The sequence below is a fragment of the Peromyscus californicus genome, unplaced genomic scaffold, assembly GCF_007827085.1.
Source record: "Peromyscus californicus insignis strain IS unplaced genomic scaffold, ASM782708v3 Scaffold_17__1_contigs__length_78620276, whole genome shotgun sequence".
Lineage (NCBI taxonomy): Eukaryota > Metazoa > Chordata > Mammalia > Rodentia > Cricetidae > Peromyscus > Peromyscus californicus.
Window position 1 is genome coordinate 51,630,663 of NW_026294469.1, and position 26,779 is coordinate 51,657,441.

General features: G+C 42.2%; 1 protein-coding gene across 10 annotated transcripts in view; it reads right to left on the reverse strand.

Moving 5' to 3' along the window:
- Piezo2 (piezo type mechanosensitive ion channel component 2) overlaps positions 1 to 26,779 on the reverse strand; it is a 372,574-nt gene that overhangs the window by 82,197 nt on the left and 263,598 nt on the right. For 7 of the 10 annotated variants that reach the window (XM_052742304.1, XM_052742302.1, XM_052742299.1 and 4 more), the window contains 11 exons: positions 26,361 to 26,523; positions 23,080 to 23,202; positions 20,903 to 20,941; positions 19,533 to 19,671; positions 17,045 to 17,193; positions 15,264 to 15,494; positions 11,881 to 12,004; positions 9,944 to 10,236; positions 8,165 to 8,313; positions 6,038 to 6,211; positions 3,077 to 3,118 (listed from right to left, as the gene is read on the reverse strand). In XM_052742304.1, coding sequence (XP_052598264.1) covers positions 3,077 to 3,118; positions 6,038 to 6,211; positions 8,165 to 8,313; positions 9,944 to 10,236; positions 11,881 to 12,004; positions 15,264 to 15,494; positions 17,045 to 17,193; positions 19,533 to 19,671; positions 20,903 to 20,941; positions 23,080 to 23,202; positions 26,361 to 26,523 — 1,626 coding nt within the window. The remainder of the gene's footprint in view (positions 1 to 3,076; positions 3,119 to 6,037; positions 6,212 to 8,164; positions 8,314 to 9,943; positions 10,237 to 11,880; positions 12,005 to 15,263; positions 15,495 to 17,044; positions 17,194 to 19,532; positions 19,672 to 20,902; positions 20,942 to 23,079; positions 23,203 to 26,360; positions 26,524 to 26,779) is intronic. The other 3 variants (XM_052742303.1, XM_052742301.1, XM_052742300.1) reach the window with 2 other exon arrangements.

Sequence of the window (26,779 nt, forward strand, 5' to 3'; positions counted from 1 at the left end):
GCCTGCATTATAAGTTCATCCTAGGGAAAAATCAGAGTTCAGCATGTGCTCTTGCAGGGATCCACTCAGCAAAGGGCTGTGGAAAAGTTGCTAAACATGGGGGATGATTCTGCCACCTGCCAGTTTGTACATTTAAGAAAATCTTTCTTGCTGGGTGGTGGTGGTGCACGCCTTTAATCTCAGCACTCGGGAGGCAGAGCCAGGCAGATCTCTGTGAGTTCAAGGCCTGCCTGGTCTACAGAATGAGATCCAGAAGAGGCACCAAACAACACAGAGAAATCCTGTCTCGAAAAAACCAAAAAAGAAAAAGAAAATCTTTCTCAAGGAAAATGCCCAGTGTTTCTCTCGAGAATCTGTTCTTCAGGCTTGCTCACTGTTCTGTGCGCAGCTCTTAATCATGTGAACACAGGGCTCAGGGCTGAAGGAACTGACCTCAGCTACACACAGCAGCTGGATCAGTCTCCAGAAAAGCCAGTGTCACTTTCAGCTGGAAAAGCCCACTCCAGGGAGACATACCCTGAAGTTTCAGGCTGCAGAGCTCATAATGCTTGTCCTTCTTTACTGACCTCATAAAGTCTTTAATGTCCAGAGGACAAGCTTTTATCTGGGACACCAGAGAGATGTGGGATGACTTGGGAGAGTCTTCCTTCCAATTTCTGACATCAAACCATTTCACACATCTGTCTCCACAAAAAGTTCATTTTCACCTCTTTATGTTTTCTTTCTTTCTTTTTTTCTTCAGTTGTCTTTGTGTCCCTGTGTCCATTCATCCATCTGTGTGTGTGTGTGTGTGTGTGTGTGTGTGTGTGTGTGTGTGTGTGTGTATGAGGGGGGTTGTGAGATTAACACCCTGAGATATTGGTTTCTTACTATTAATTTTGGAATAAAAATGTTTTTACCCTTCACACCCGAATGAGGTAGATGACTTTCAATTCTTTGTTTATTCATCCAACTCTTTCCTTTGAGGACTCAGGGTCCTACACCAGTCATCTCCTCTGCTGTGGGCATTTTCACACTACAACTCAGTGAACGTTAGTAAGGGCACTCTGTGTACCAGGGACACCTTCTTCAATGACACAAATTATGTGACGTGAAAGCCAAGGAGGTTCAATTTAGTCCCGGGACTTGGCTTTGAGAAGCTGCATCGTAAGCTAGTTTCCAAGAAGGAAAGATGGAAAACTGGCCGTTGTAGAATCCCTTGTTCTAAAGTCTATGAATTGGAACTATCCTAACTGGGGGTGTGTGAACTACACACTGCACTCACCCCTTTCACAGGTGTGGTGTGCCTGAAGTCAGGGAAGGCCGCGCAGTGCAGATCTGCAGTGTTCACAACATTAGTGACATCGGAAGTATTTTTACAGAACTAATACAACTTCAAGAAGATTGTATTCACATAGAAACAGCTCATCTGTGAATTTAGCATCACATCTACATGTATGGTGTTACATCTTACATGTATGGTACTGATTTCTCTGAATAGAATCCAGAGAGGTTGCACATATCTCTGCTTCTACAGCATGGAAAGAATGAACTCATCCCTGAGAAAATATTCAACTTTATGTTTGGCAATTTTCCAGACATCATTCCACATCTTTTCCAAGTGGCCCAGTGCATGCTACCTTCGTTTACCACACATTTTGGGTAAGGTAATATCTACCTGGTATTCTATATGCAGGTATATCTCTTTTTTTTTTTTCAAATTTACAAACTCACTTTCTTCATCACATTTTTCTCCTTATAAAACAGCATTGGACTTGAAACCCATGTGATAAAGGGCTCATTTTGCCATTCTAATTGAGCAGGTGGTTCTATTAAAGTTTGGACACACTTTAAAGACAGCAGGAAGCACATGTTTTGGGATGAGAGTCAAGTGTGTTTGATTAATGTTTCCTCAGTGGGTAAGCCAGACCTTCTTCTGGCTTTCTCCACAAGTGAGAGATTTCACCGAAAGACAGTAGTGTAAAGGTGGAATATTTGGGGATTTTAATTATTTGGGGTGAGTCTGAATCTCTCTCTCTCTCTCTCTCTCTCTCTCTCTCTCTCTCTCTCTCTCTCTCTCTCTCTCTTTATATATATATCTATATATATCTCCTAATTAAACAAGTGATAGATGCTTTATGAAAAAGAGCAAGCAGAGAGTTGTCTTTTGTTGGGACACAGGGGATTTAAGTAGCTAGGGAAGATTCCCAACTAGAGTATAGCCTTCTTCTCTACCCAGCAGCTACATACCTGAGCTGAGATTTTTCTCTCACACTGGCTTCCAGCAGAGGCCAGACAGCTCTTGTTCAATGCTTACTTTTATTTCCTCAGGTGACACCTACCATAAGGGAGGACCATGTCTAGTTACTTTATTTGTATTTCCTGTGGTGTGGGGACACACTGTAACATCTAGAGTTGTAAATGACCCTTCTTTAGTATTTTGATCTTTCTAGTAGAATTGTATTTGGAAATCGATTTTTTTTAAAAACACATACTGTGGCCACTTTTTTTCCATTCAGGAAGTACCTACCAAATCTCAACTAATGAGTAGGGCTGAGGGTTCAATGATGGGGTATCTCCTGTGTATGGCACAGGGCATCCAGACCCGAGGATCTTATGCCTCTAGCAAGGGAGATAAGACAAGCAGGGTTCTGGAAGGAAAGCCTGAGAAAATGCTGCAGGAATCTGGAGGGAGGGCAGACAAGTGTCAGCAGCATGTTGGCATTGATGGAAGTGTGTGGAGGAGGCAGTTCTTGAGCTGAGCTCTCAATTTTATGATCACTGAGGGGTCAAACCCTCTGACAGGCCTTGAACAAATTCTACCGAAGAACAAAGTCAACGGGATGTGTAAGTCGGGACAAAAACCAAATACTGAGCACCAGCTGAAGACCCTGGACCACCTCCACGGCCACTCCGCAGCACCATTTGGTATCACCACCAAAATGGCTTGGTTTGCAAAGTGCATCCGTGAGCATACCTGAGGCCACAGTCCACGATCTGAGGACTCCACTTTTCATTTACAAAGCAGTAAAAGGTTTAACATATGAAGGGACATCTTTTTTAACAAAAAGAAGAGAGAAAACATCAGCATACCCACCTATTTATTATTAGATACACGCGACCATTGACTTTGGCATGGCTGCCCGAGGAGAAGGAAACGCAAGGATGCAGTGGGAAACAGGAGGGAGAGAAAGAGAAGACAGTTAGGCGGAGGCAGTGGAGTAGACCGTCCCTTGAGCTGAGGCAGGTGTATCATCACTCAGAGATTCCGTGCCTCGAAGAAGAGTCCAGGCAGCAAGACTCAGGAGCAACATGAAGTCAGACACACACAGGAAAAATGCTCAAGGATCACATGCCCCTTCCGCCTCCTCCCTCCCATCTCGTGTACTTTATTAACAAAGCAGTGATGCTTTTGATACACATCATCAAAGAAAAAATAGAATCTAAAGGAGTAACTTCTGCTCCTTCTTCAGCTCTAAAGAAGTTTTAAGTCAATATATTTTTTATCGTCTTTAAACCTTAAGTTAAAATGTTATTTTCTAACATGAACCATAGATAATTTGTAATGGTATCCAAGTAATTAAAATGGCTCTTAGAAAATTGTTATTATGTAACATGCATTATTGTTCTGTTATGTATTATCAGTTAAGTAAAATGACATTTCTGAGATTGCCTATTGAGAAATTGTATGTTTTTCTTATGTATGAATATAAATTATTTTCATAATTCTAACTATACTTTCTGTAAGGATAAATACAGTAAATTGTACTTCATATACAAATGATGTTGGCCTACACTGCATGTCTGCATTGCAAACACATACACCCCAGAGTTGTACAAGACAGGGAAAGGTCAGTGGGATATCAATAGAAACCAGAGTGCTGAAATCAATTTAATCAGGACAATGAGTCCATTATTCCCCATCTGAAATCAGTTTTCATAAGGCTCTCCAAAGCAAAGAGGTAAGAGAAAGACAGCAGGGAAGTCAATCCCAACTCTGAGCATATTCATTTTTCCTCATCATTTGGATTTTAATGCAGCCATTGATTAGAACTCAGGACAAAACCCTACTGGGAGGTGAACATTATCAGTAAGAAAAATAAATACAGTCAGAGAGAATTTTAAAAAGATGATATACATAGCAAATATTCAAATTCAAATTTTGTCACTTTTATAGAACACTCTTACAGAAAACCCCCTAACACCAAAGTTATTTAATTTCCCTAAGGATCTAGAACTGATTTTTTTTTCAGACCTGAAAGTGAAATCCCATGTAACTTTTCAACACCTCCTTTTTTCTCATGCTCTTAGGTTTTCTTGGAAAAGTCAAAAGTCCAGGAATGCTCAGGGCTGAGTCACACACAGGAATAAAGGGAGCAGTGATGGAGAAGGGGTTGAATCATTTAGTCTGCCATCTCTAACTGAACTGACAAGTGTTTTATTGCTATAGCTGTAGAAAGGAGACAGCACACACTCGTCCCGGGCAGTAACCCTTCCCAGAATCTGCCTAATAGGCAAGGCAGTTCACTTATACTTCAAGGGAACTGTGAGTTAAACTCAGGTTTCACATACATACTCAGTTTCAATCTTATTCAGATGGTGTCTTAGTTAGGGTGACTATTGCTGGGATGAATCACTATAACCACAAGCAACTTGGGGAGAAAAAGGTTTATTTCACTCACAGTTCCATGTAAGAGTTCATCATTAAAATCAGTGTGGGCAGGAACTCAAGCAGGGCAGGAACTAGGATGCATGAGCTGATGCAGCGGCCATGGCGGGATGGGGTGCTACTTAATTGGCTCCCCATGGTTGGCTCAGCCTGCTTTCTTATAGAACCCAGGACCAGCAACCCAGGGATGGTCCCACACACAATGGCCTGGGCCCCTCCCATCAATTACTAATTAAGAAAATGCCCTCCAGGCTTGCCTGTAGTCTGATCTTACGGAGGCATTCTCTCCATGGAGGCTCCCTCCTCTCTGATGACTCTAGCTTGTGTCAAGTTGACAGAAAACAAGCCAGATGATTAGTCTGGGAAAATCTTTGTTGAACCTTTTGCCTTCTGTAAAACTATGGTCCTAAAAATATTTCCTCTTCTACACAAATTATATCCTTTATCCTCTTTGATTATATATCAGAAAACCCAGACTCACAGCAATGAAGGTAACAGTGACAGAAAGCTTCTATTAACAGGAAGAAATTTTAAAGAGAAGAAAATACTCATTGAAGGGAAGAGAGAGCTTTAGGAACAACAAAAAAAAAATTAAGTCATCCTTAGCAATGATCAAAAATTAAATCTCACAAATGAAAGATTTCTCTATTCCCCCAACCCGTTTTTGTTTGTTTTGGTTTTAATTCACTTTGTAGTCTAGGTTGACCTTGAACTTGTAGTTACACATCCTCCTTTGCCAGCCTCCCTAGTAATGGGATTACCACGTGTCACCCATGCCAAGCTTAAAATATGTTTCCAAATTATTTAAATATGATTTTTAAAAATTTGCTGAGTATACTTAAATTAAGCATGCATCTTGTCGGAATTCAATAGTAAATAGTTTTAGCTGTTGTGATATACCATGTCAAAAATGGTCAAGTTAAGATATTTTCTATCAATTGACAAGTATCACTCAGGGTCATTTTCCCTCCATCAAGTTGTCTGTGGAATCCCTTCAGTTCTAACAACTACTCATTTCCAAGCAGTGATTATCATTGAAGGAAGCAGCAGTAACATAGGAGAGTTTGGGTTGTCCACCCTGTCTCCATGGGGACAAGTTTGCATGGGGATCATCTCATAGAGCATCTTGTGGCTCTGCTGCCTGGGAGACACACACACACACACACACACACACACACACACACACACACACACACACACACCTGCCTGGGGCACACACACACACACCACACACACACACACACACACACACCCACACACACACCCCAGTGAGAAATTCAAGGTTGAAAGTCTAAGTTAAGAGTGCTGGATTTGGCTTCCCAACTGAAGTAGGGTACCAGGGCGGACATTCCAGGAACAGGAGAGCCGAGGCTTCTTTCATTTGCTCACCTGTAGATGGTGTTGTCTTCTTTGCTGGGGATGGACTTGAGGTCTGTGAGTTCCAGGAAGCGGTCATGGAAGTAGTGGAGGTGTAGGATGCACACCAGCAGAAAGGAGGTGGGGATGAATATGCGTGTGAACAGTTCCGCCACAGTAAACTGCTTCAGGCCGAGATCCTCAAGCCTGTCAAAGAAGACAGAAGAAAAGCAGGGAACTTTCTGAGGCACTACTAACCAGCCTCTCTCTCACAAGCCACAACAGCCATTCTATTTGCTTTTGTAATGTATAACTTTTTCCCTACTATTCGTACCAATCCAGCTAGCCTGTCTTCACAGCAGTCAGTAACAACTCATTGTAGCTGAATTCAGCAGCTACATCTCTATCCTTACTTCATTTGAGCATTAGTCCTAATAGTTTTGGGGTCAATGCATCACACATCTCTGGTTTTCTCTTTGGCCCCGCCTCCTTTTTTGTACTGTCCATAGCAACTGAAACCCCATTAGATTCAGTTTGGGGTCCCTTTTCTTGCACTCTTCTTGATTGTTCTCATCATTCTCCATGAACTTACTTACCTTTTGGTTGCCGAAACGAAAAAGCTTACTCACAGCACCACGATTTCCTGTGCAACCAGACCCACACTGCTACTGGAAAGCAGCTGCTCAGCATGACGTCAGACGCAGCAGTGGCCTTGGCTTTCCTCTTTTCTTTGGCAAAGCCGTTCTCCACTCTGGCCTCTCCTGAACCACTAAATGGTGCAGACGTCTGCCTTGTGCAAAGCTTAGACATCAGGAAGCATCCCTGATTCCTATACTACTCCTACATGTTTATTGCACCCCCTGAGTGCCTCTGACAATTCCCCCCACCCAACGCACACACAACCATTATCTGCCCCTTCCTTCTATGTGGTCTGAGGAAGATCCCGCCTTTCTCACAGGGCAGTTGCTAAGTGCATGTGTTATAACTTTGTTTCTGTCCCCCACAAATCACATTTCCTTAGCTACTCAAGGGATCTTCCAAGATTGGAAGAAAATTCCAACACGAATAAAATACAAACTGCTTGCTGCACCCTGGCCTGGGCCTTTGTTGCCGCCCCCCTCCACCTCTCTTGCTGCTTCTCCCTTGCTCTCAGAAGGTGAACTTCCGCCCATCCCTCCTCTACCCATGGCCAGCTCCATCTTGCCGCAGGGTCTTTGCATCTGTTGTTCTTTCTGCCTAGGATGCTCTCCTCCCACATCCTACATTCACAATCCCATTTTTCTAAGAAAAGTTTTGTTTCTGTGCCTCAGGTAGAATTGAAAAGACACCTCTACAAAGAATCCTGAGAGCACCACTCCATTTCCTGCTCCCTGTGGCCCTCTAGCAGCCCAGTGTTTCCTTCACAGATTAACGTAAGTGTTAATGGCTTACATGCATCAAGGTAGATTGTTTTTTGGCTTCCCGGACTTCAACTCTCTTTCTTGTTTCCTGTTGTATTCCCAGCACAGGACAAGTATTCAATGAATTCTACAATGAATCCCTGTGGGTCTATTTGTCTAATCATACATAAACCTTTTCTTTTATTCTTTCTCCTTGACACCTCTGCATTTCAGACCAAGACCCAGATATAGCTGGATTTCTAAACTAACTACGGAGACTTGTAAGAGAAAATCAAAGAGAGAACTCTGCTGCATGCAGCAGTGTGCAACTACATCACTCTTGATCAGCAGCACAGCAGGAATGTCTTTCCCTGTGACACCAACTACTCCACAGAGTCTAAGCCTACAGAAGAGGCAAGTGAATCCATGAGCCTCCCACGGGCTGGAAAACTGCACTGATCTGAGAGGCAGAAGGCATGGCATTATACTAGGCAGCTGTGTTTTACATGGGATGGACACCAGAAATCATTTTTCATTAAAATGGGGCTGAAAAATCTTTTGCTAGCCAGCCATCATGGAATCGTTAGCACATTTCAAGCTCATAATTTGACAGAGAGAACATAGAAGAATGGAGCTCTCTACCTTGCCTTTGAAGACCTTATAGACATTCACAGCATCATGTTTTACTAAAATTGTTCACTGAGTTTTCAGGAACAATATGCATTAAGAGCGTCAACATGTTTTTCCCCCTACCATCCCATCCCAGGCACAAATCACTTACTTTTCTTTCTTTAAGCCAGTCATGTTCTGCCACAGGCCTGGGAAGTTTTCAAACTGGTAAGTGTATATAAAGATGAGCACCAGCATGGTATAAATGACCACTGACATCCAGAAGTATTTCAGAATTTTTCTCCACCATTCATAGTGCACCTGCAAATCAGACATCGAAAAGCAAAGGAAACAAAGAGAAAATGGAAAGATGGTTGGGAAAAAGAAAAAAAAAAGGCTCATCTAGGTTAGGTAGCTGGCTTAATTAAGCAAGGCACTGAATGTGTGTGTGTGTGTGTGTGTGTGTGTGTGTGTGTGTGTGTGTGAGAATCTTTGACATGACATTGATTTTAATTTTAGGTTTTTGAAGGTTCTTTTTTGCAGTTTAGTTGTGCCGACAGATGTTAGAATTCCAGTTGAACTGGCCATGGCTAACTGCATCTTTGCATAAGTTGCTAGACCTCAATACTTCCAGCTTCTCCTCCATGAGCACATGTTTTGCAGAGTTCCCAGATAGTATCCAGAAACCTCTCAACACATCTCATCTCTAGGAGATCAAGGGATGGTGGCCATCGTGGGTTTTGCATTTACAGAAAACTACACCCATTGCACATTCAATATTATATTTAATAAACAAAAGTGTGAAATATTCATTAGAGGACATCTCTCATACCTTAGAGGAATTCAAGAGTTCATCAATTTCTGCTGAGAACATTTTCAAACTCTCATTTTCACATATAAAGAACTACTGTGATTGCTTTAGGTATTCTGTTGGATGCCTCAAAGAATATTGTACTGTTATTCTAGTCTGTATCATTGGACTCCCTTCTAATATCAGTCAAAACTAAGTTTGTGAAAAGGCCAACTCATTCCAATATGATTATTTCAGGCTACTAAAGCTTTTGCTGTCTCTGTCTCTGTCTCTGTTTCTCTCTCTCTCTCTCTCTCTCTCTCTCTCTCTCTCTCTCTCTCTCTCTCTCTGTCTCTGTTTCTCTCTCTCTCTCTCTCACATACACACACACACACACACACACACACACACACACACACACACACACACACACACTCACACATGCACCAACAGTTTCCTGATCCCAAAGCCTACAATATGAGCAAGCTGGAGAATCCTTAACTACTTAAGATTATCCAGCATTGCTCTTAAATTATTAAATGTTAAAAATGATCTAAATACAAAGATTATTTTTCAAATCAAGACTTTTTGTAAAACATGAATTTTATTTCTAAGTTTTAAAGAATCTCAAATTTTAAAATAAAAATGCCTAATATAGTTCTTGTTTTAACTCTGTCATGGGTTTTTCACTTTTAAGTATAAAAGATAATACTTGATAGTGGATGTGTAAACATCTAATATGGAGCCATAGCTTCAGAATGGTTGTTTTAACTGCATGGAAGTTCACTGAGATGTATAGACTTTGGGTTTGTTTTTTAAAAATATTGGTGTGTTATTTCTATGCTAGTTCTTTACAATAAAGTTTATAACTATTATTCAAGGGTTTGAACTATCTGTTATAGAATAAACAATTGATATACTTAAGTACCTAAAAGATTATTTTAAATCTATTGCTGTGGGACAAAGGTTATGAACACTGAACAAATAGAAATTTTAAAAAAGAGAGAGAGAGAATACATTGATTCTAAGTCATTCTTGACTTTAGGATTCTGAGTGCCATCAATCAATTTCTAGAAAATGGTCATCTTTATGGAGAGAACTCATCTCTTCTCTCAGGTCAGGTGTGAGAACCAAAACCTTGGGCACATGTGTGTTACCTACCTGGTACAAGGCCACACAGAACAGGAACAGCACCATGTAGATGATTTTGTACATGACGATTTTCCCCTCGAAGCTGACGAAAAAGAACATGCCCCCGCAGACGTAGATCCAGTACTTAATGAACAGGGCCACCACCAGATTGCCCAGCACCTTCATGATGTCCTGGTCGTCATCTTCTTCCACTTCCTCTTCCTCTCCCTTCTTTAGCTCATGCCTTTCTTCCTTTATCTCCTCCTCTTCTGCCTTCTCTGTGGGCTCTCCTTCCACCTGTATATCGTGGAGCTCCTCGTCTTCTAAACAGAAGATCATGCCGTTAGTCCTGGCTACAGCCATGCTTTGGCTATGATGCATGTGGACGCGGAAGCACGTGTTTCCTGAGTTGTTAAATGACTCTAGATGGTTCTAAAATATAAGGCACCACTGACAACCAATTGACAGTTTTCATGACTTTCCTGAAATGGAGTATCTAAGAGAATATCTTATGCTGATCCCTCTGTAGGTCTTTTTACATTTTCAGTATTGGAGGTCAGACAGTAGAAAGATACATGTGTAACAACAGTCAAAGTCACATCATGACTTTGTCACTTCTCTTTCTAGTTGTTTCGTGGCTCTAGACAACATAAGCAGGGTAAGACTGTGACTGATGCTAGTTGTCTGAACCCAAAGACTCAACTAACTAAAAGCATAATAGTTAAGGCCAAATACAATTTAGTTTAAATTAGGTTTAAACTGTAGTTATTATTAAGATTAATCTAAAATGATTTAACAGCTTGGAATGAAAGAAAAATCTCATCTTGACTTAAAGTAGGTCAGTATCCAGGAAATTGTATCAAAAGTTGCCTGCATTGTCTTTCCAAAGCTACCTAAGTTTACTCAAGAAACCAATGGATTACCAGAGAGAGGGGAGTAAAACTGAAATGGAGGTTAGATGTTTATGCGTAATTAACCATTCTTTACTAAACTTGAATATTTAATAATTGTGCTGAATAGACGTTCAAGTTCAGACAGGCAAGTTTAAATCTTAGAGAGTGCTGCTGCTGAAACAAGAATCAAAGATTGGGCTTCATAAGAAGTAAAAAAAACCAGTATTAGCTGCTCCATGCTGGGTTGCTCGTGGTTTACTGCATTAGGGTTGCCAGCCAGGTGTTTCATGTACTGGTTCTTCCCTTTTCATATGGTGCTACTTAACTTCTTCTTCTTCTTCTTTTTTAAAGATTTAATTTGTTTTTAATTATTTGTGAATGTGATAGAGGAGGGTATGTGTGCATGAATGCAGATGCTGGTAGAGGCCAGAAAAGGGCAGTAGATCCCCTAGAGCTGGAGTGACAGACAGTTAAGCACTGCCTAATGTGGGTGTTGGAATTAAACTCATGTCCTCTCCAGAAGCATAATGTGCTCTTAACCACTGAACTAATCCATTTTATAAACAATAAACATACTTATTCATCTGCCTAGGGAATTAGAGAGCAAGTTCTCATTTATCTGTACAGAAAGACTAAAGCTAAAGACATGTTAACAAATCACTACCCCTCCATTACTCCCTCTCTCCTTCCCCCCTTTTCCTATTCCCTCCTTCTTCTTTTCTTTCTTATTTCAAAAAGCCAAGAATTTAAATTCAAAAAATTTGAGTTAATTCTTTGGTTGCAATTCTCACCAGAAGTATGTCTTCAGAGAAATTTTCTCTGATATTTAGTGTTGTCTTCCACTGGGAATCACCTTTTTGAAAGTCAAACAACACAGTTTTTAAAGTTCCCTATGGGCTCACATGTGTGCTCTAGAAGTTTCTTTCTGTTTGCAGAGGCCAGAAGAGGCATCAGATCCCCTGGAACTAGAGTTACAGATGTTTGTGAGCCACCACATGGTGCTGGGAATCGAACCTGTGACCTTAGAAGAGCAGCTAGTGCTCTCAACTACCATCATTCCAGTCCCCCACTTACCCCTTTCTTCAAGTTCTTGACTTCCAATTTTGACTTCCGACAAAAGTGCTTCCTTTTCCTGAAGGGCCTTTTGCTCTGTAAGGTGCTGTCTCAGGAGCAGCCAAAACGTGATGGTGAAGAGAATCTGAAAGCAGAGCAGGTGATGTAGGGGCTCAGCAATGTGTGCAGCACTTTCTCCCCATGGTTGTGGGAGCACAGTGTACAAGCCTTTCTATTTAGCAATCTCTCCGCATGTGAGCATCACCCACATGCTGTGGTCATATGTAGCACCGTTAAAGGTCTCAGGAAGATGAACAATTTCTACTTAACAAGAAACCAACATCAGCAACTGGATTCTTTCAAGGTCAATATGAGAGACTCATTTCCTCTTGACAGTCAGGGCCCGATAGAGTTTGGCATGTCTTGTATAACAACCCTTTGACTCTTCAGTACCCCTTATTTTGAAGATTCCATAGATATGGAGAAGAATTTTTCATGCCAGAAAATATACCGGCTTGTTATTCCTGTTCATCTTGCAATGGCTGAGAAAAATTCTAAGCTCACTCATTTCTATGTTGATATTCTCCTGGGGCTGGGGAAAAAAAAATCTCCTGATTCAAGGAGCTCCTTTCTCTAGAGAATATGCTGCCCAGCACATAGTAGGGACATTTTTTGGTTTTGGTAATAGTATTATTAAAATATAATTCACATACCACACAATTCACTCATTTCAAGAATATGTTTCATACGTGGTATATATAGGTAGGCTGGATGCTCAGCATGCATGAGGCTATGGATTAGAGTCCAAGAATCTCCTGAGAAGTGTCTACTTAGTGGGTTTCTGTCGACTTCCAGGGTCACACAACCATTACTGACATCTGTTTTGACATCTTTTCATTGTCCTCCACAGCAGCACAATTTCTGCCATACCTTTCTTTCCTATATTAGTTCTAGCCAATGATTAATTTACTTTTTGTCTGTACTTATCTACACAATGTGGACATTTAAGTAGAGAGAATTACATAATACACACTCTTTTGTAAATGACTTATTTATTTAGTGTAGTAGGTTTAATCATGCTATAATATGTATATAGTACTTCATTCTTGTTTTGCTTTTTTACTAGGGAACAGCATCTCATTTTATAAAGATGCAGGCATTTGCTTATGTACACATCAGTTGAGAACACTTAAGTTGCTTGCTTGGCTACAACGGGTAACATTACAAGTTCATATAAGTTTTCCCATGTCTCTGTGTTTCCATCTGTGTTGGATAAGTATATAAAGCCACAACTGGCACTGCCCATCTGTGCTGTGGGTTTAACTCTTGGAGGAACCAACAAATGTACGTTTTCCAAAGCTACTGCACCAATTTCCACCCCCACCGGCAGTGTGTGACAGTCCCGGTGCCTCCACGTCTCAGTAACATTTGTCTGTCTTTGTTGATTCTGGACCTCTTCGTGGATATGACTTGCTATCTTGTGGTTCAGGAAAGGTTTTCAGTAAATATTTGCCATAAAAAAGAAAGAAGGAAATTTGAAAGCTAAGAACGAGTGATGTCGCTTTGCATTGTCACTCATTTCACCAAGTCATATGCCTTATCATTGGCGATAATAAATCCTGATAACCACACAGAGACAAATGAAGTCATTATGTGGGAGATTTTGTAAGTTCAGTTATCTAAAGGGAGACCTTTGTCTCCGACAATAAGTTCTCAAAGAAAAAAAAGTCCATGGATTTATTTCCAAAATAAAATATTCTTTCCAAGAATTAATACCTTTAGATTACACAGAATTTAATCCTACAATTTAGCTGACATTCTTTTTTTCAATATCTCTCTGGTGTTTTGAGTTAGGCTGCAATGGATCAACACGGCTGAAAAGGTGTAGTTTGAATTTCTCGTATGACAGTTTCTGTTGTCAGTTAGAGGTAACCAGTCAGTGACGGACGGCATCATCAGGAGTTTTCAGCAGGAGGCACATCTGGGCAGATAAGCAGATGTTGGGCAGGCCGAGGAGCTGCTTTGAGGAATGAGATTTTCATTGTCTGCTAAACAGAGGGCTGTGACATTCACCTCCTATTTTTTTCTTTTTTTTTTTTTTTTGAGATAGGGTTCTCTGTGAAAGAGTGCTGGCTGTCCTGGTACTTTCTCTGTAGACCAGGTTGGCCTCAAACTCACAGAGATCCACCTGCCTCTGCCTTCCAAGTGCTGGGATTAAGGGCACTCAACACCATGCCTGACCCCGGCATTCAGTCTGCTCTGAGGATACAACTTCTGCTTAGCCTGTTCACTAAATAAATGTGTGGGGGATGCGTGGACACCCATAAATGGCAGCTTCCAGAAAGAGACTGTTTCCATTATACGATTGTGTCTTTTGGAGATATGAAGTTTCCTATATGTCCAGTGATGAAAAAATTGAAGGTTTATTCAATGTATATGCTGATTGTTTTTTATTGTCTTAATGTTGTCAACATGTAGGGAATGCATGCTTGGACTTTATATAGTAAAACAGATAGTAAGCTGTGCTATTTAATCTTCTGAAATGGAAACCATTAAAATGATTCAAGAAAGTAAATAGGCAATGAAGTGATTGCAAGTTTTTACTGTAGGTGAAGTCTGGACAGCAAAAGAAATAAACAGCAAGTGTTATCATTTCTGCTACTGAAAACGCTCTTAGAACATAATTGGGAAAAATACTGTCCACAGCAAATTATTGTCTGTGATGGCACATGCAAAGAAGCTGAATGTTATAAACTGTCAACCTGTCAAACAATTCTCCAGTTTCTCCATTTATTTTATGTTGTGTTTTCTATTTCACATTGTCTGATTCTCTTTCCACATCTACTGATACAGCAGAAACCTGAAGTAGTATAATTGATGCTATAAAGAATTTACTAATAAACTTAGGGAATACTAAGTTATACAGACTATACATGATTACTATTACATTTCAAATTACAAAAATAATTCATACAATAATCTTTTTTTTTTCAGTAGAAAGGCTGTCATTTCTAAGTCAAAACTAAAAGCATGGTGTCATACATGTTGTCTAAGCTAAGCCTGATGGGCTTTTGATCCCAGCTATTCAGGAGGCTGAAGCAGGATTGTAAGTTCAAGCCTTGCTTGGGCTCCAGAGTGAGTTCAGCCCAAACTGGACAATGGCAGTGCTCACTTATGAAATAAAAAGCAAAACAAGGGCCAGAGATGGTATCCCAATGGTGATACCATTGGGGTTCTTCTCCAGTTCTGAATAAAAAGAGAGGTGTCTAAACAATGTAATCTACTTCTAGGTCTCTGGTATTTCTAATTGCCAAATCATTTAGAGGCTACTTTCGTGAAAATTTGCTTGTGGTGACTGCGATCATTATTGCTGTTCTTTCTTTCCTGTCTCCTCATTTATTTACCTTTGAAGCAAGTTCTCCTGGCTCTTTCTTTTCTAGAAATCCCGGGACCTTCTTAATTTCAGGAAGTTCAAAGCTCCATATGTACTGCAGTACCAGCAGCAGATTGGCATAGACAACCATGAAGGGAGAGCTGATCATGGCGTATTTCCTCCTGTTGCGTATCATCCAAAGAGTGCAGGACCAAATCAACAGCACGAACGTCAGCCAGCTGTGGTAGGTGATGCTCCACGCCTGCAGCACCATGGGGACAAAGGACAGCTGTCAGTGCAGCACACTCTGGGGAGTTGAGAGTTCTCGACACAGAAAAGGTAGTGGCATTTAGATGACAAGAGACTAGTATGTGGATAACGGAGAGATCCCAGTCCGTGGGCAGGGAAGGGAGGACGGGAGGGGAGATGGCTGAACATGACATTGGCCTTGTGCTTCCTTTAGGGTAGTCAAAGGCCTTTTAGCCAAAATCTCTTCATCTTTACCCTACTTTGTGATATGAAAACAACTTTGTTTTCCCCAATAATCTGGAGCTGGTGACTAGTTATGCTCTTGAATGAGTGTGGGCTACAGCTGGGTGAGAAATGGGAATTTTGAGGACCAGACGTTGAGATTAAACATTCATGTCAAGTAGACATACATGATAGAAATTAGAAATTTTACTTGAAGAAACTGCATCTAAACACTGAACAATGAGGGCAAATTGACAAAGGCCAACCTCAGCTTCCATCCTATAAGGACAAAATAGTGGTCAGATTCTATGGGCAAATGATATATTTTCCTTGTTGCCACAAAGTTCTCAGAGACTGAGGAATTTTTTTAAAAAAAAATCCCTTCCAGCCACGTGTAGCCGTGTCCTTGCTAGAATCTGAAACTGACTTACACACAAGCTCATGTAGGAAGGACCCACTAAAGTGCCCAGGAGCTGGGGGAGCCTTCTACCAATGAACTTACTCCCCAGAACTGTTTCCCACTCTACTTAGGGGCTGCATCTCTGCGTTCCAGGCAGGCTAGAACTTTCAATCCTTCTGCCTGTGTTCCACCTAGACCTGGCTCAACACCCTCAATCTCTGTCTCTGTCTCTCCCTCCTCTCTGCCCCCTCACCCCGCCACCTCTTGTTATCACCATCAGGAATACAGAGTCTCACTACTGGCCACAGGATTTGGAGGAATTATACTTTAAATAGGGATACCACGTTTCTCAAAACAAATTCTCTCTTTCAAGACAGTTTGTTTTAAGGGAAGGAGGAGGTTAGAGCATCCTTTATCTTCCATGTATAAGCCAAAGGGCCATTTTGAAGCTGGAGGTGGAGATTTGGAGATGGAGGTGAGCAGAAGCATGTATAAATGGAAAGCATGCCAAGAAGCTCTTGGGAATCATGACAGCTGGATGACTGCCCCAGTACGAATGTTACTGTAGCGAATAAGGATCAATTCTTATTCAATTCTAAGATAACACGTGGCCACTCCCTTCTATGAGAGATATAAAAATGGTCCACAGTCTTAAAGACCCTTAATATCTATCAGAAAAGCTATCCTGTGTGTCCTCTTTAGTTAGCAAAATAGGAGCCAGTTAAACCTGACGAGTCACTCTGAGACAAATGTTAACATTTGAAAAGAAGGTGAGTGAAGACGATATAATTTTGTAATCTATAACATAAAAAAAAATCCCACGAAAAACTTACATATCCAACCAATGTTTGCCATAGCCTGGGGAAGACTGAAGTCCCTATCCTGGTGAGAGGCTTGGGGTCTGTACCTACTGTGCCCTGGAGGCTTCTGCAAGTACTTACCATCATAGCAATGAGGGCACAGATGTAACTTTGCTTCATGATGAACTGGAACACGGCGACCATGGCGTGGATTCGCACACTCCTCTTTTCCTCCTGGCTTCCCTCCCCTTCTGAACCTTCTTTCTTGTCCTCATCTTCCTCTTTCTTTTCTAGATAGACAAACACTTCACATGACTAAGTATGCATGTGGTTGATATCTGTCCCAATGTCCACCTCCACACTACATCATGTGGGGTTTGGGCAGAGTCTTTTGGTATAGGAAGTGTTTCCAACTAAGACAGCATCTAGAAGTGAAACAGATGCGGTGAGTTCTGCCTGGTGGGAGATAATAGCCCAGGGATGCTGAGAAGAGTTTCCACTGAAGAAAGTATAGAGAGATCCCTCTACGATGGTCTCCAAAGAGTCCATCCTCTGGTATTCATGGCTGTCTATCTTGACCCTTGAATAAAACACTCTTGAAGAGATGGACTGTCACTTCCCAGATTCACGTTTTTTTTTTTTTTTTTTTTTGTTTTTGTTTGTTTGTTTGCTTGTTTTTGGTATTGGGGAATGGACCTAGGGTTGAATGTAAACTAGGCAAATGTCTGCCACTGAGCTACATTCCCAGATCAACCAGATTCAGTTTGAAAGGAATGTGGCTTTCACTGCAGGCATCTTCTCTCAACCAACTACTGTCTTGCTTTTAGAGAGAAACCAGCTACCATGTTGTAACTTCCCAATGGAGAGACGGAGGTAGCCAGAGGCTGAGGCATCCAGCTGGCCATCAGTGGCCAAGTCTCCGATCAGCAGCAGCTCCAAAGTGAGGTTAGATAGATTCTGCCCCAGGTAAGCCTCCAAATCAGACCTCAGCCGTAAGAATGACCAGAAGCTGATGATAGACCTCAAGTCAGAGAGCCCAGCCTTGTCACACCCAGATACCTGACCCAGGGATAGTACTAAATATTGATATGCCAGCAAGATGTTTCTTTTGACTTTCTAGCTTAACTAACTGTGACACATATTAATAAGGTGTAACAGAGTTATACCATGTGAAGAAGAACAAACCCACTCACAGACCAGTGGTTACTCAGTTTCTTCGACACAGGCTGCAGTCAGGCTTTTTGGACACTAGTCCAGTGTCTCTTTTCTTTCTCCAACATTACAATTGGTTGAGACTAGGGTTTATAGTAAAATTCATGAATCATGCCCAGCAGCAATAAAAGGATAAATCAAATGGATCTGAGAATTACCAGCATGCTAAGTTCTTGGTATGGTGTGTGTGTGTGTGTGTGTGTGTGTGTGTGTGTGTGTGTGTGTGTGTGTGTGTTGTAGATGATAGTCACTTCTCTCACTGGACCTTCACAGGCCTAGCTGTCAGTGATGGCCCCTCCCCTGTGGGGTCCTTCCTAATGTCAGTCACGTGCTCCTGGAATCTGAGTTTGTATCCTCTGGGAGACTTTGGCTCTGACCAGGTTTGTTCCTTACTGAATACTGTACGGTTAGGATTTAAAATTCCTTCTCTGCAGTCTAGAGATGTTCTGCTGCCCAGGTTTCAGCATATAGTTCCATGGCACTTGCTCTGGGTTGCCAGTGAGAGCACCTGCAGTCAACAAGCAGGCAGATCAGAGCATCAGGGTTCGTCTATAAATGGCCTCTTACCAGCGCTCTGGTGGTTGCTAAGGAGGGTTGTTTTCCCTTCTCTCTTCTTCCTCTCACTGCTGTGGCAGCATTTGTCCCCCATCCTTGGACCCCCACCTTTAAAATGCCTGTTACTGGATACTGTGCCAATGTTCTGGGACTCTGTTTTATGCTATGGCTCCCCTCACCAGAGGTGGAGGGAAATTGCCCAGCTTTCTCTAATTTTTCAGGGACTTACAAAAGCATCCTCTTAAAAAAATTCTTAAAAGATTAACTAGCTAAACTATTGGCCTTCATACTAACTAGTAGAAAAAATAGCATGTAGGTGGATAGATATGGACACACACACATATAATATATATAATATTATATATAATATGTGTGTGTGCGTGTATAAACACACATAAGTATAATGCTATAAAAAGTTAACATGCCAGGTGAAGTTACACCTGTTTGCAATCCCAGCCCTTGGGAGGTACATGCAAGGGAATTACTACTGTAAGTCTGAGGTTAGCGTGGTCTACATGCCAGTCAAGCAGGGCTACACAGCAAGAACCTAAATTAGCACCCTCAAATTTTTTTTCTCACATTTTATTTTTCAAAGCCCCCTGTCCCACCCCATTCCATGCCACTGATTTTGTGTGCAAGAGTCAAACGTGAATAAAAACATGGTGGTGTAAATACAGCTCTAAAGAAATGGGCCTAATTTTACTGATGATGGACGGCACTATTTCTGTTTAAAAACAGAGGCTGTTGGAGAATCAAGAACCGAATTATACACAGAACGACAGGAAGCGGCGTCAACTTTCTGAATGAAAGAGAGTGGAGCACACCCCTGAGCGAGGCCGCTCACTTTACTGTGGGGCATTACCTGAGGACTCCTCCGAGGCATCCCATCGGTACTGGGGAGTGGTGTACAGGTCAGTCTTGGCGGGGCCGTTCTCTAAGGGCAGGCTCGGGTGGATGGTGTGGTAGTCCACGGGGTTGCCATTCACGGTCACCAGCAGACCCTGCCAGGGGAGCAGGAAAGAGGACAGCAGTGATTGCCGTCTGGCCTCTCTGCAGTCACGCCTCTTCCTTCCCAAAGTCCACACATAACCCAGGATGAAAAGCTGATTAGAGCCATTTAATAAATCTCCAAATATTTTTATCAAGATGGATCCTGCGTGCTGTCTCCAAATTTGGTCTCCTTAGACTAGTGATAGTAAAATGCATCCCCGATCTTTCTGCACTTCTGCTACAAACCATGCGACAGACTTATCCTTATTATAAATACAGACTCCCATGAGAGGCTTGTGGGGCCCTCCCTGATCAAGGTCTACTCTCTCTACTGCACATCTTCCAGACATCTGGCTATGTGGTCCTCCATACCTTCCCTAGCTCTCCACCCTGGTCTTGTTCCAGACCCTACTCACTCGCACAGGGCTAAGCAAATGTTCTCCAGGTCTCCCAATTCACTTGGGTGTTCTTTTCCTCTCATCTCTCTGGCATTATGTGAGACAAACATAAATATACATACAGGCAATACTTCCCATTTATGTAATAATTAGCACAGCTACAAATGGGATTGTCTTGGAGACAGACTGGTCAATAGGGCTAGGGATAATAACTTGGTCAGTATGGTGCCTGCTTTTCAAGAACAGGGACCTGAATTGGGTTCCCGTGATATATGCAAAGAAAGCCAGGCACAGTGGCATGCCCGTGTAGTCTCAGAGCTAGGAAGGCAGAAACAGGCTCACTGACCAGCTGGAATAGACTACAGAAAGTTCCAGGCTAGTGAGAGACATTGCTATAAAAAACAAAACAAAACAAACAACAACAACAAAAACCAGTTGGGGGACAGCTCCTGAGGAATGGCACCCAAGGTTGTCCTCTGGCTTCCATACTCACACACACATGCACACATTTACCTGCACATACATATGCACTTACACATATGTGTGCACCCCCACCTACACAAACAGGTGCATACACGTACACACATATACATACACAGAAAAAAGAACAACGCTCCAAATAGGGCTTTATCAAAATATAGATATGTTTTGTGTATTATAGTCAGTCTCATAGTACATGAGTCAGAATTTTTAGAGTAATAAAGCCGATACAGCTTCTGAAAAATAAACTGAAAAGTTCATAGGAATTTACAGATAGTTCAAATATACTTAAAGGATCTAACTCCACTTGCCACTTTTAAGTCACTTACATAAGCACAAAGGACAATTCTAAGGATATACTAACATCAGATGGTTTGTAGTCATCTTGGGTCATGGATAAAAGCTGCAAAAAGCAAGGCAGGACAGCATGTTAGTTGGTAAGCTAAAAGCAGTCTGAAGTACATCTTCATTTGCACATGTTTCTATAGGTAAACCTAGCCTCTAACTAGCTGGATGCTAGTATGTTAGAACGGCCATGCAAAACACAACAGACCATTGAACTGAACAGCATCCTTTATCGTAACCATTTCCCAACTCTGATGTTCAGTTATACAAACAAATAAGCAGTCCTAAGCCACGAGATCATAAACACTTTTATAGACACAGTGAGCTCTGCCCTACAGTGACGTTAGAACACTCTGCACTCCTCATCAAGACTTTGCCCAGACGTTTAAAAAAAAAAAAGCATGTAATTCAAGGTTAATATTTAAGAAAACTAACATAGTCACATGCTGCTTAATAACTAGGCACATTCTGGGGACTGCATCATTGGGCAACCTCACTTTTGTGTGATACTATAATTACACTAACCTCAAAGGTACATACAGCCTGCTCCACTCCCAGGTCATAGGGCAAAGACTACCATTCCTAAGCTGCAAACTGGACAGCATGCTCCCACACTGAAGACTAGCCCCAGTGGAAACACAAAGATCACACATCTAAAGTTAGAAAAGGTGCTATAAAAATATGGTATAAAAGGTAAGAACAATCCACCTTTAAGGGGCACTTGCTGTGAAAGGAGTTTGAAGGACTAGGGATGGCTTTGAGGGAGTCAGCAGGGAGCAATAAATAGATGTGATGTCCCAGCATGTAACTGCACCTTTTGTGGATTCCATAAATGCTGCACACTTAGGCTGCACCAGAGTTATTTCAACAGTGTGATCTTAACATATCAACCATGTTTGTGCGGTGATACTATGTCACAGGCTATAAGAATTTCTGAGGTCACTGTAATTGTATAAGACCAATGTCCAGTATGTGGGCCATCATAATGTGCTTATTCATCCTGGTTCGTCAAGGAAACTGGCTTTTATTTTGTTTTCTGTGTATGCTCAGCATTGGCGATGGTGGTGGTAGTGGTGGGCCTACAATCATGGCTCTATTTGGGGTTTGGGTTTTGATTTCCACTCAGGCACCATGGCTTCTCAGACATTATGCAAAGATCAACATATGAACAGAAATAATTGTAACCTTTTCTCCCTTGACAGGGTCTTGCGGCCCTCCAGACCCCATGGGACTTAATTTGCACACTGTCTAGCTATCCTGTCACTGTTATCTGGTGAAATTGGCAAGATAATATCTGAGAGACAAGGGGAAACCCTCAGGTATCTCAGGCATGATGCCTGTCCCATGGTGCACCACACCTGTGCCATGAGGCACCCGACCTGCCCTGTGGTGCACCCCACCTGCCCCACGGTGCTGTCCTTCCTTACAGTAGCTCCTCTGTTTCTCACCCCTTCTCAGCACAAGACATTGACACTGAGAACGGGGCTGTGTGTCTTGAAGAAACTCGTCTGTCATTGAATGTATCGGAGTCTCCTGGGTTCTCTACAGTGCTGGGGTTGACTTGCCAGCCCTATCTAGGACAAGAATACCTGTCTCGATGGCTTTGCAAACGGACTCTTAAGTTGGTATGGCACAAGCCAGAATGAATTCAAGCTGTCTGGCAATAGTGAAATATTACATATAACTTACACATTACAAGAGTTATGTGAACCAATACTCTCTCGGCCTGTGCCTGAAAAACCAAGAGGCCCATAAGCATACACAGGCAGAGCCTGGGCTTTCCCCAGTCAGTTATGGCGTTATGGCCAGTTACTCAGTAACACAGTGAACAACTCTGCTGTAGTGTAGCCCACCTTTAAACCTCCGTCTATCAGTGCCAACAGTTTATTTCCTTATTTTTGTTTTAAATGTTTTAATTAAAAAATCAGGTTTTTTTTATAGGATTAATAGATTTCAGTCAAAGTGATGGGTATATAAAAGTGTTCTCTTCTGGGGTTGAATGGGAACACCTACTTCCTTTCCAAGCCCCAGATTTGGCTCTGACAGAGGGTTTTGGAAAGAGCCACCCAAGACATATTATTTCTACAAGCCGGAAGCAATGTGAGCTGACCACTGCTATTGAACCCCACATTTAACAGCAAGATACAGATGCAGAACACTAAGCGGGGAGCCTAAAGTTCTTGCTGTGTGCCTTACTTTTCTCTCATCCGTTGGGTACTGGGTTGCATACCACAGGCTCCGCCTCCTCTCTGCTGTGTTCTGATTGGAGCTGCAGTCCAGGGTGCCCTCCTCTTCCTTTGCCGCCATCTCGTCCTGCACCTGAAACACAGCATCATGGGAGCAGCTTTGCCTCCCAAAGCAGATCCACAAAGCACTGCACTTTGCCCCGTGTGTTCAAAGTTAGTGTGTGACACAGATAGGATTTGATCAACACTCTCCGAAAATAACAACATACTGTCATGTGCTCCATACGAACATCACTATGGATTGTTGTCCGACTCTGTTAAAGCTTCACATGTTACAGACGCTAAATACCCATGGCTCTTCTCTGTGTATTCTAAACTGCACCAGAAAATATTGATGCAACTGGTTCTTAGGGCAAGCACTTCTAAAAGAGTACATAGTCAACGGAGTAAGCCACCCACTGGTGAATCTTTCATTAAAACTTTTTTAAACCCAGGGTTTTGCTATGTAGCCCAGGCCGGCCTTAAACTCACAACTCTCACGACTTAACCTCCAGAGGGCTAGGAACATAGACATGTGTCACCACGTCCAGCAAGATGACATTTAGTAAATACAGATTCATCTGGAGCTCTCACACAGTACAAAGGAACAGAACGGACTGAGTGGACTAGGATGTCTTTCCAGCAAAGGTGTACCTGGAAAAAGGGAATTAAAGTGTAACTCATATCCGAGTAGAAGGTGTGGATTTGAGCTCACTGCTCAATCTTGGGGTCTAGTGTGCAGCAGAGCACCCAGGGAAGCATCCTACCTCCCAGAGGCCAGATAGCAGCCACATACACACAGTCCCAACTTGTGATGAACCAACCTAGTCATTTTTCACTTCACAATGATTTCAAGTGATATGCAGTCAGTAGAAATGGTACTTTAACTGACAAGGACGTTCAGTTAAAGGTGAACACTCATATCACTTTTTAACATTCACTGTACTATAATAAACGACACATGATATTCAACACTATTATAAAGTAGTCTTTGCAATATATGACTTTGGCAACTGCAGGCTGAGTATTCTGAGTATATTTAAAGCAGTCGGTGATAGGTTATGACTGTCAGCAGGTCAGGTGCATTATAAATGCATTCTTGACCAGAGTATTTTCAATTTAGGATAAGTTCATTGAGAAGTAACCCTGTTGTGCAATGAGGCAAATCCTTCTGATATTTAACTCTTGATATGCTCTCCCCCCTCTCTTCTTCCTGCCTCCCTGCTTCTTATATGTTTGATAGACTTCCACCTCAGCACTCACATCTCATGGCTGGTATTTCTTGAATGTGCCAGAGCTTCTAAAACTATGGTATGGTTAGTTTCTCGTCTTCTCACATTGCCTCAATGAGAAACTTTCCCGCCTCAGCTCATTTACATTGCAGATTGCAATGCTTGGTACTTGTTCTAAGTGCTGTGTTCCACTTGCCCCCGACAGACACTGGTTTGAATACTACTGTTGCCTGCAGAGCCTACAGCTCAGATGACCTCCTCCACAGCTTTCTCTACCTCTCCAGCTCCAGAGACGGTCCATGACGTAAACACCAGAGTATCACACAAAGCTGAAGTAATCACAGAGCTGTCACCAAGGTACTGCATTACCTGGATGGCTACATGGAATGCCATGGGAACAGATAAGCACACTGGGAATTCTTAATAACTTGAAGGGTTTTAATTTCTGTAATGTACATGACATTATTCAGAAGTAGTTCCGTCCCTTCATACATTTTAAGTTTTGTGTGAAAATTTTATTGATGATATGCATATATATACATATACATATATACATACTCATGTGTTTATGGAGGGAGCTAACAATAAAAATCTTACAGGCTTTTATTAGCATGGTCAGTTAAAAAAAGGAATTGGAGAAAGGTGCAACTCAAGATGATTCCTTCCTTCTGACCTCACAAATCATCTGCTACTTTGCTACTTTGCATCCATTACTTGGGCCCCAACAGGAAGACATCCGTGCAAAAGGAACTAGCAAGGATGGGCTCCGAGACTCTAGTATTAATTACTGCTACCCTCCATGTGTGACGTGGGGACCGAGTACCATGCAGGAGGGAGAAAAACTCTCACTTCTGCAGGTGGCAGTTCTGCCAGGGATAGAAGGAGCCACGTGCCTCCCCCAGTTTCACTGACGCCGTTTAATTTGGACTGCACTTACTTTTGGGGGAGCTGGTTTTTGTTAGTTTATCTTGTAGAACGCGTAGCTTTAGTGACTATGGGTCTTGCCTGTTGTTATGTCATACCGGCCCTTAAGTGAGTCCATTACCCATTTGGCCTTCAAGATGGGTCTCCTGCAACTGGTAATAGTAGCAGTAGTTCTAGCACATTCAGTGAGAGTGAGAGCAGGAAAGGGAAAAGGGAAAACTGCTCCCAGGCCCAAGACGAGCAGCAGTTCGGATGAGGTTACATCTTGGCCCGGATTCCGTGGACATGCGCAGTGCCCCCTGCAGGTGGCAAGGAGAAAGGCACTTCTTCTGTGTGCCAATCCCCTCCCTGCCTTACAACAGGTGTCCCAGCCATCTACGAGACTAAAGGCATCAAAAGGACTAAAGGCGAAAGAAAAGGGAAAGCACATAAGCATTGATCTTCCTGTCCCAAGTGTCAAGCCCTTGTTAGTATGCCTAGAGAGAAAAAGATAGCGCTCCATGGTGCTTGAGGGCAATGTCCTAATCCCCATGCCTCACAGTGGGAGCCGTGGGTACCAGTGAGAGTTGAGCTTCTATGATGGCTTCTGTCCTCATGGGCCAAAGGTGTGAGAGAACACTGGAAAACAGGGTTGTATGGTCTCTAAGACTATGCTGTCATACTTAGACTCAAATCCAGTCTGTACCATCCAGTAAGTGTGTAATGTCAGAACACTCATCTCTCACGGTTCACTTCCCTCACCTATGAGACAAGCACAATACTCATTCTTTAGTTATCTAATGCATGGAAAGGAGGATACACGAAAACAGCCAGCACATAGCCTCTTGGCTTAGTGAGTGCCAAATAAAAATTAATCTTTCATTATTGTTACCAACTGCCATTTGTGGTGGCACACACTGGTGCTAGCAATGGGGAACTGGCATTTGTGTAGGTAGTTTTTACCCTCACTCAGTACTCATAGAATTATACCAATATGTGTGAAACACTACAGCTTTGCTGAAATAGTGTTGAGTAGATGGTTAGTAGAGACAACCACACCTCCCAGAGATTCTAGGCATTTTGTAGATAAGGTTAGGAAATGTTTGCAGATCCTTACAAGGGGCTCTTGCAGCCAGATGCGGATCAGCGTGGCCAATGTGTAGTACATCACCAGCAGGAGAATGGGGTTGGCATGGTGATACCAGGACAGCTCTGGATTTACTATGATCTTCCAGGTGCTGGAGCAGTCTGTCTGAATAACAGATTTGATTCCAAACAACCTGTTCAAAAACAAAGAAGTGTGGATATCTGTAGTCAGTTGTGTCAGGCTAGCACATTTGAAAGTAGAGATAAAGCTACACATTACATAATATATACTGAGATATATACTATTCATGCACACTTAGATAAGTAGGAAGGAGATGAGAGATCTGAAGAACCTTTAGGATTTTGCCAGATGAGAAGCTGGGCTGGGAAGAAACTCAGAAATGATAAAGTAAGAACACAGACTCCATCTTACCGCCTCATTCTATCTCC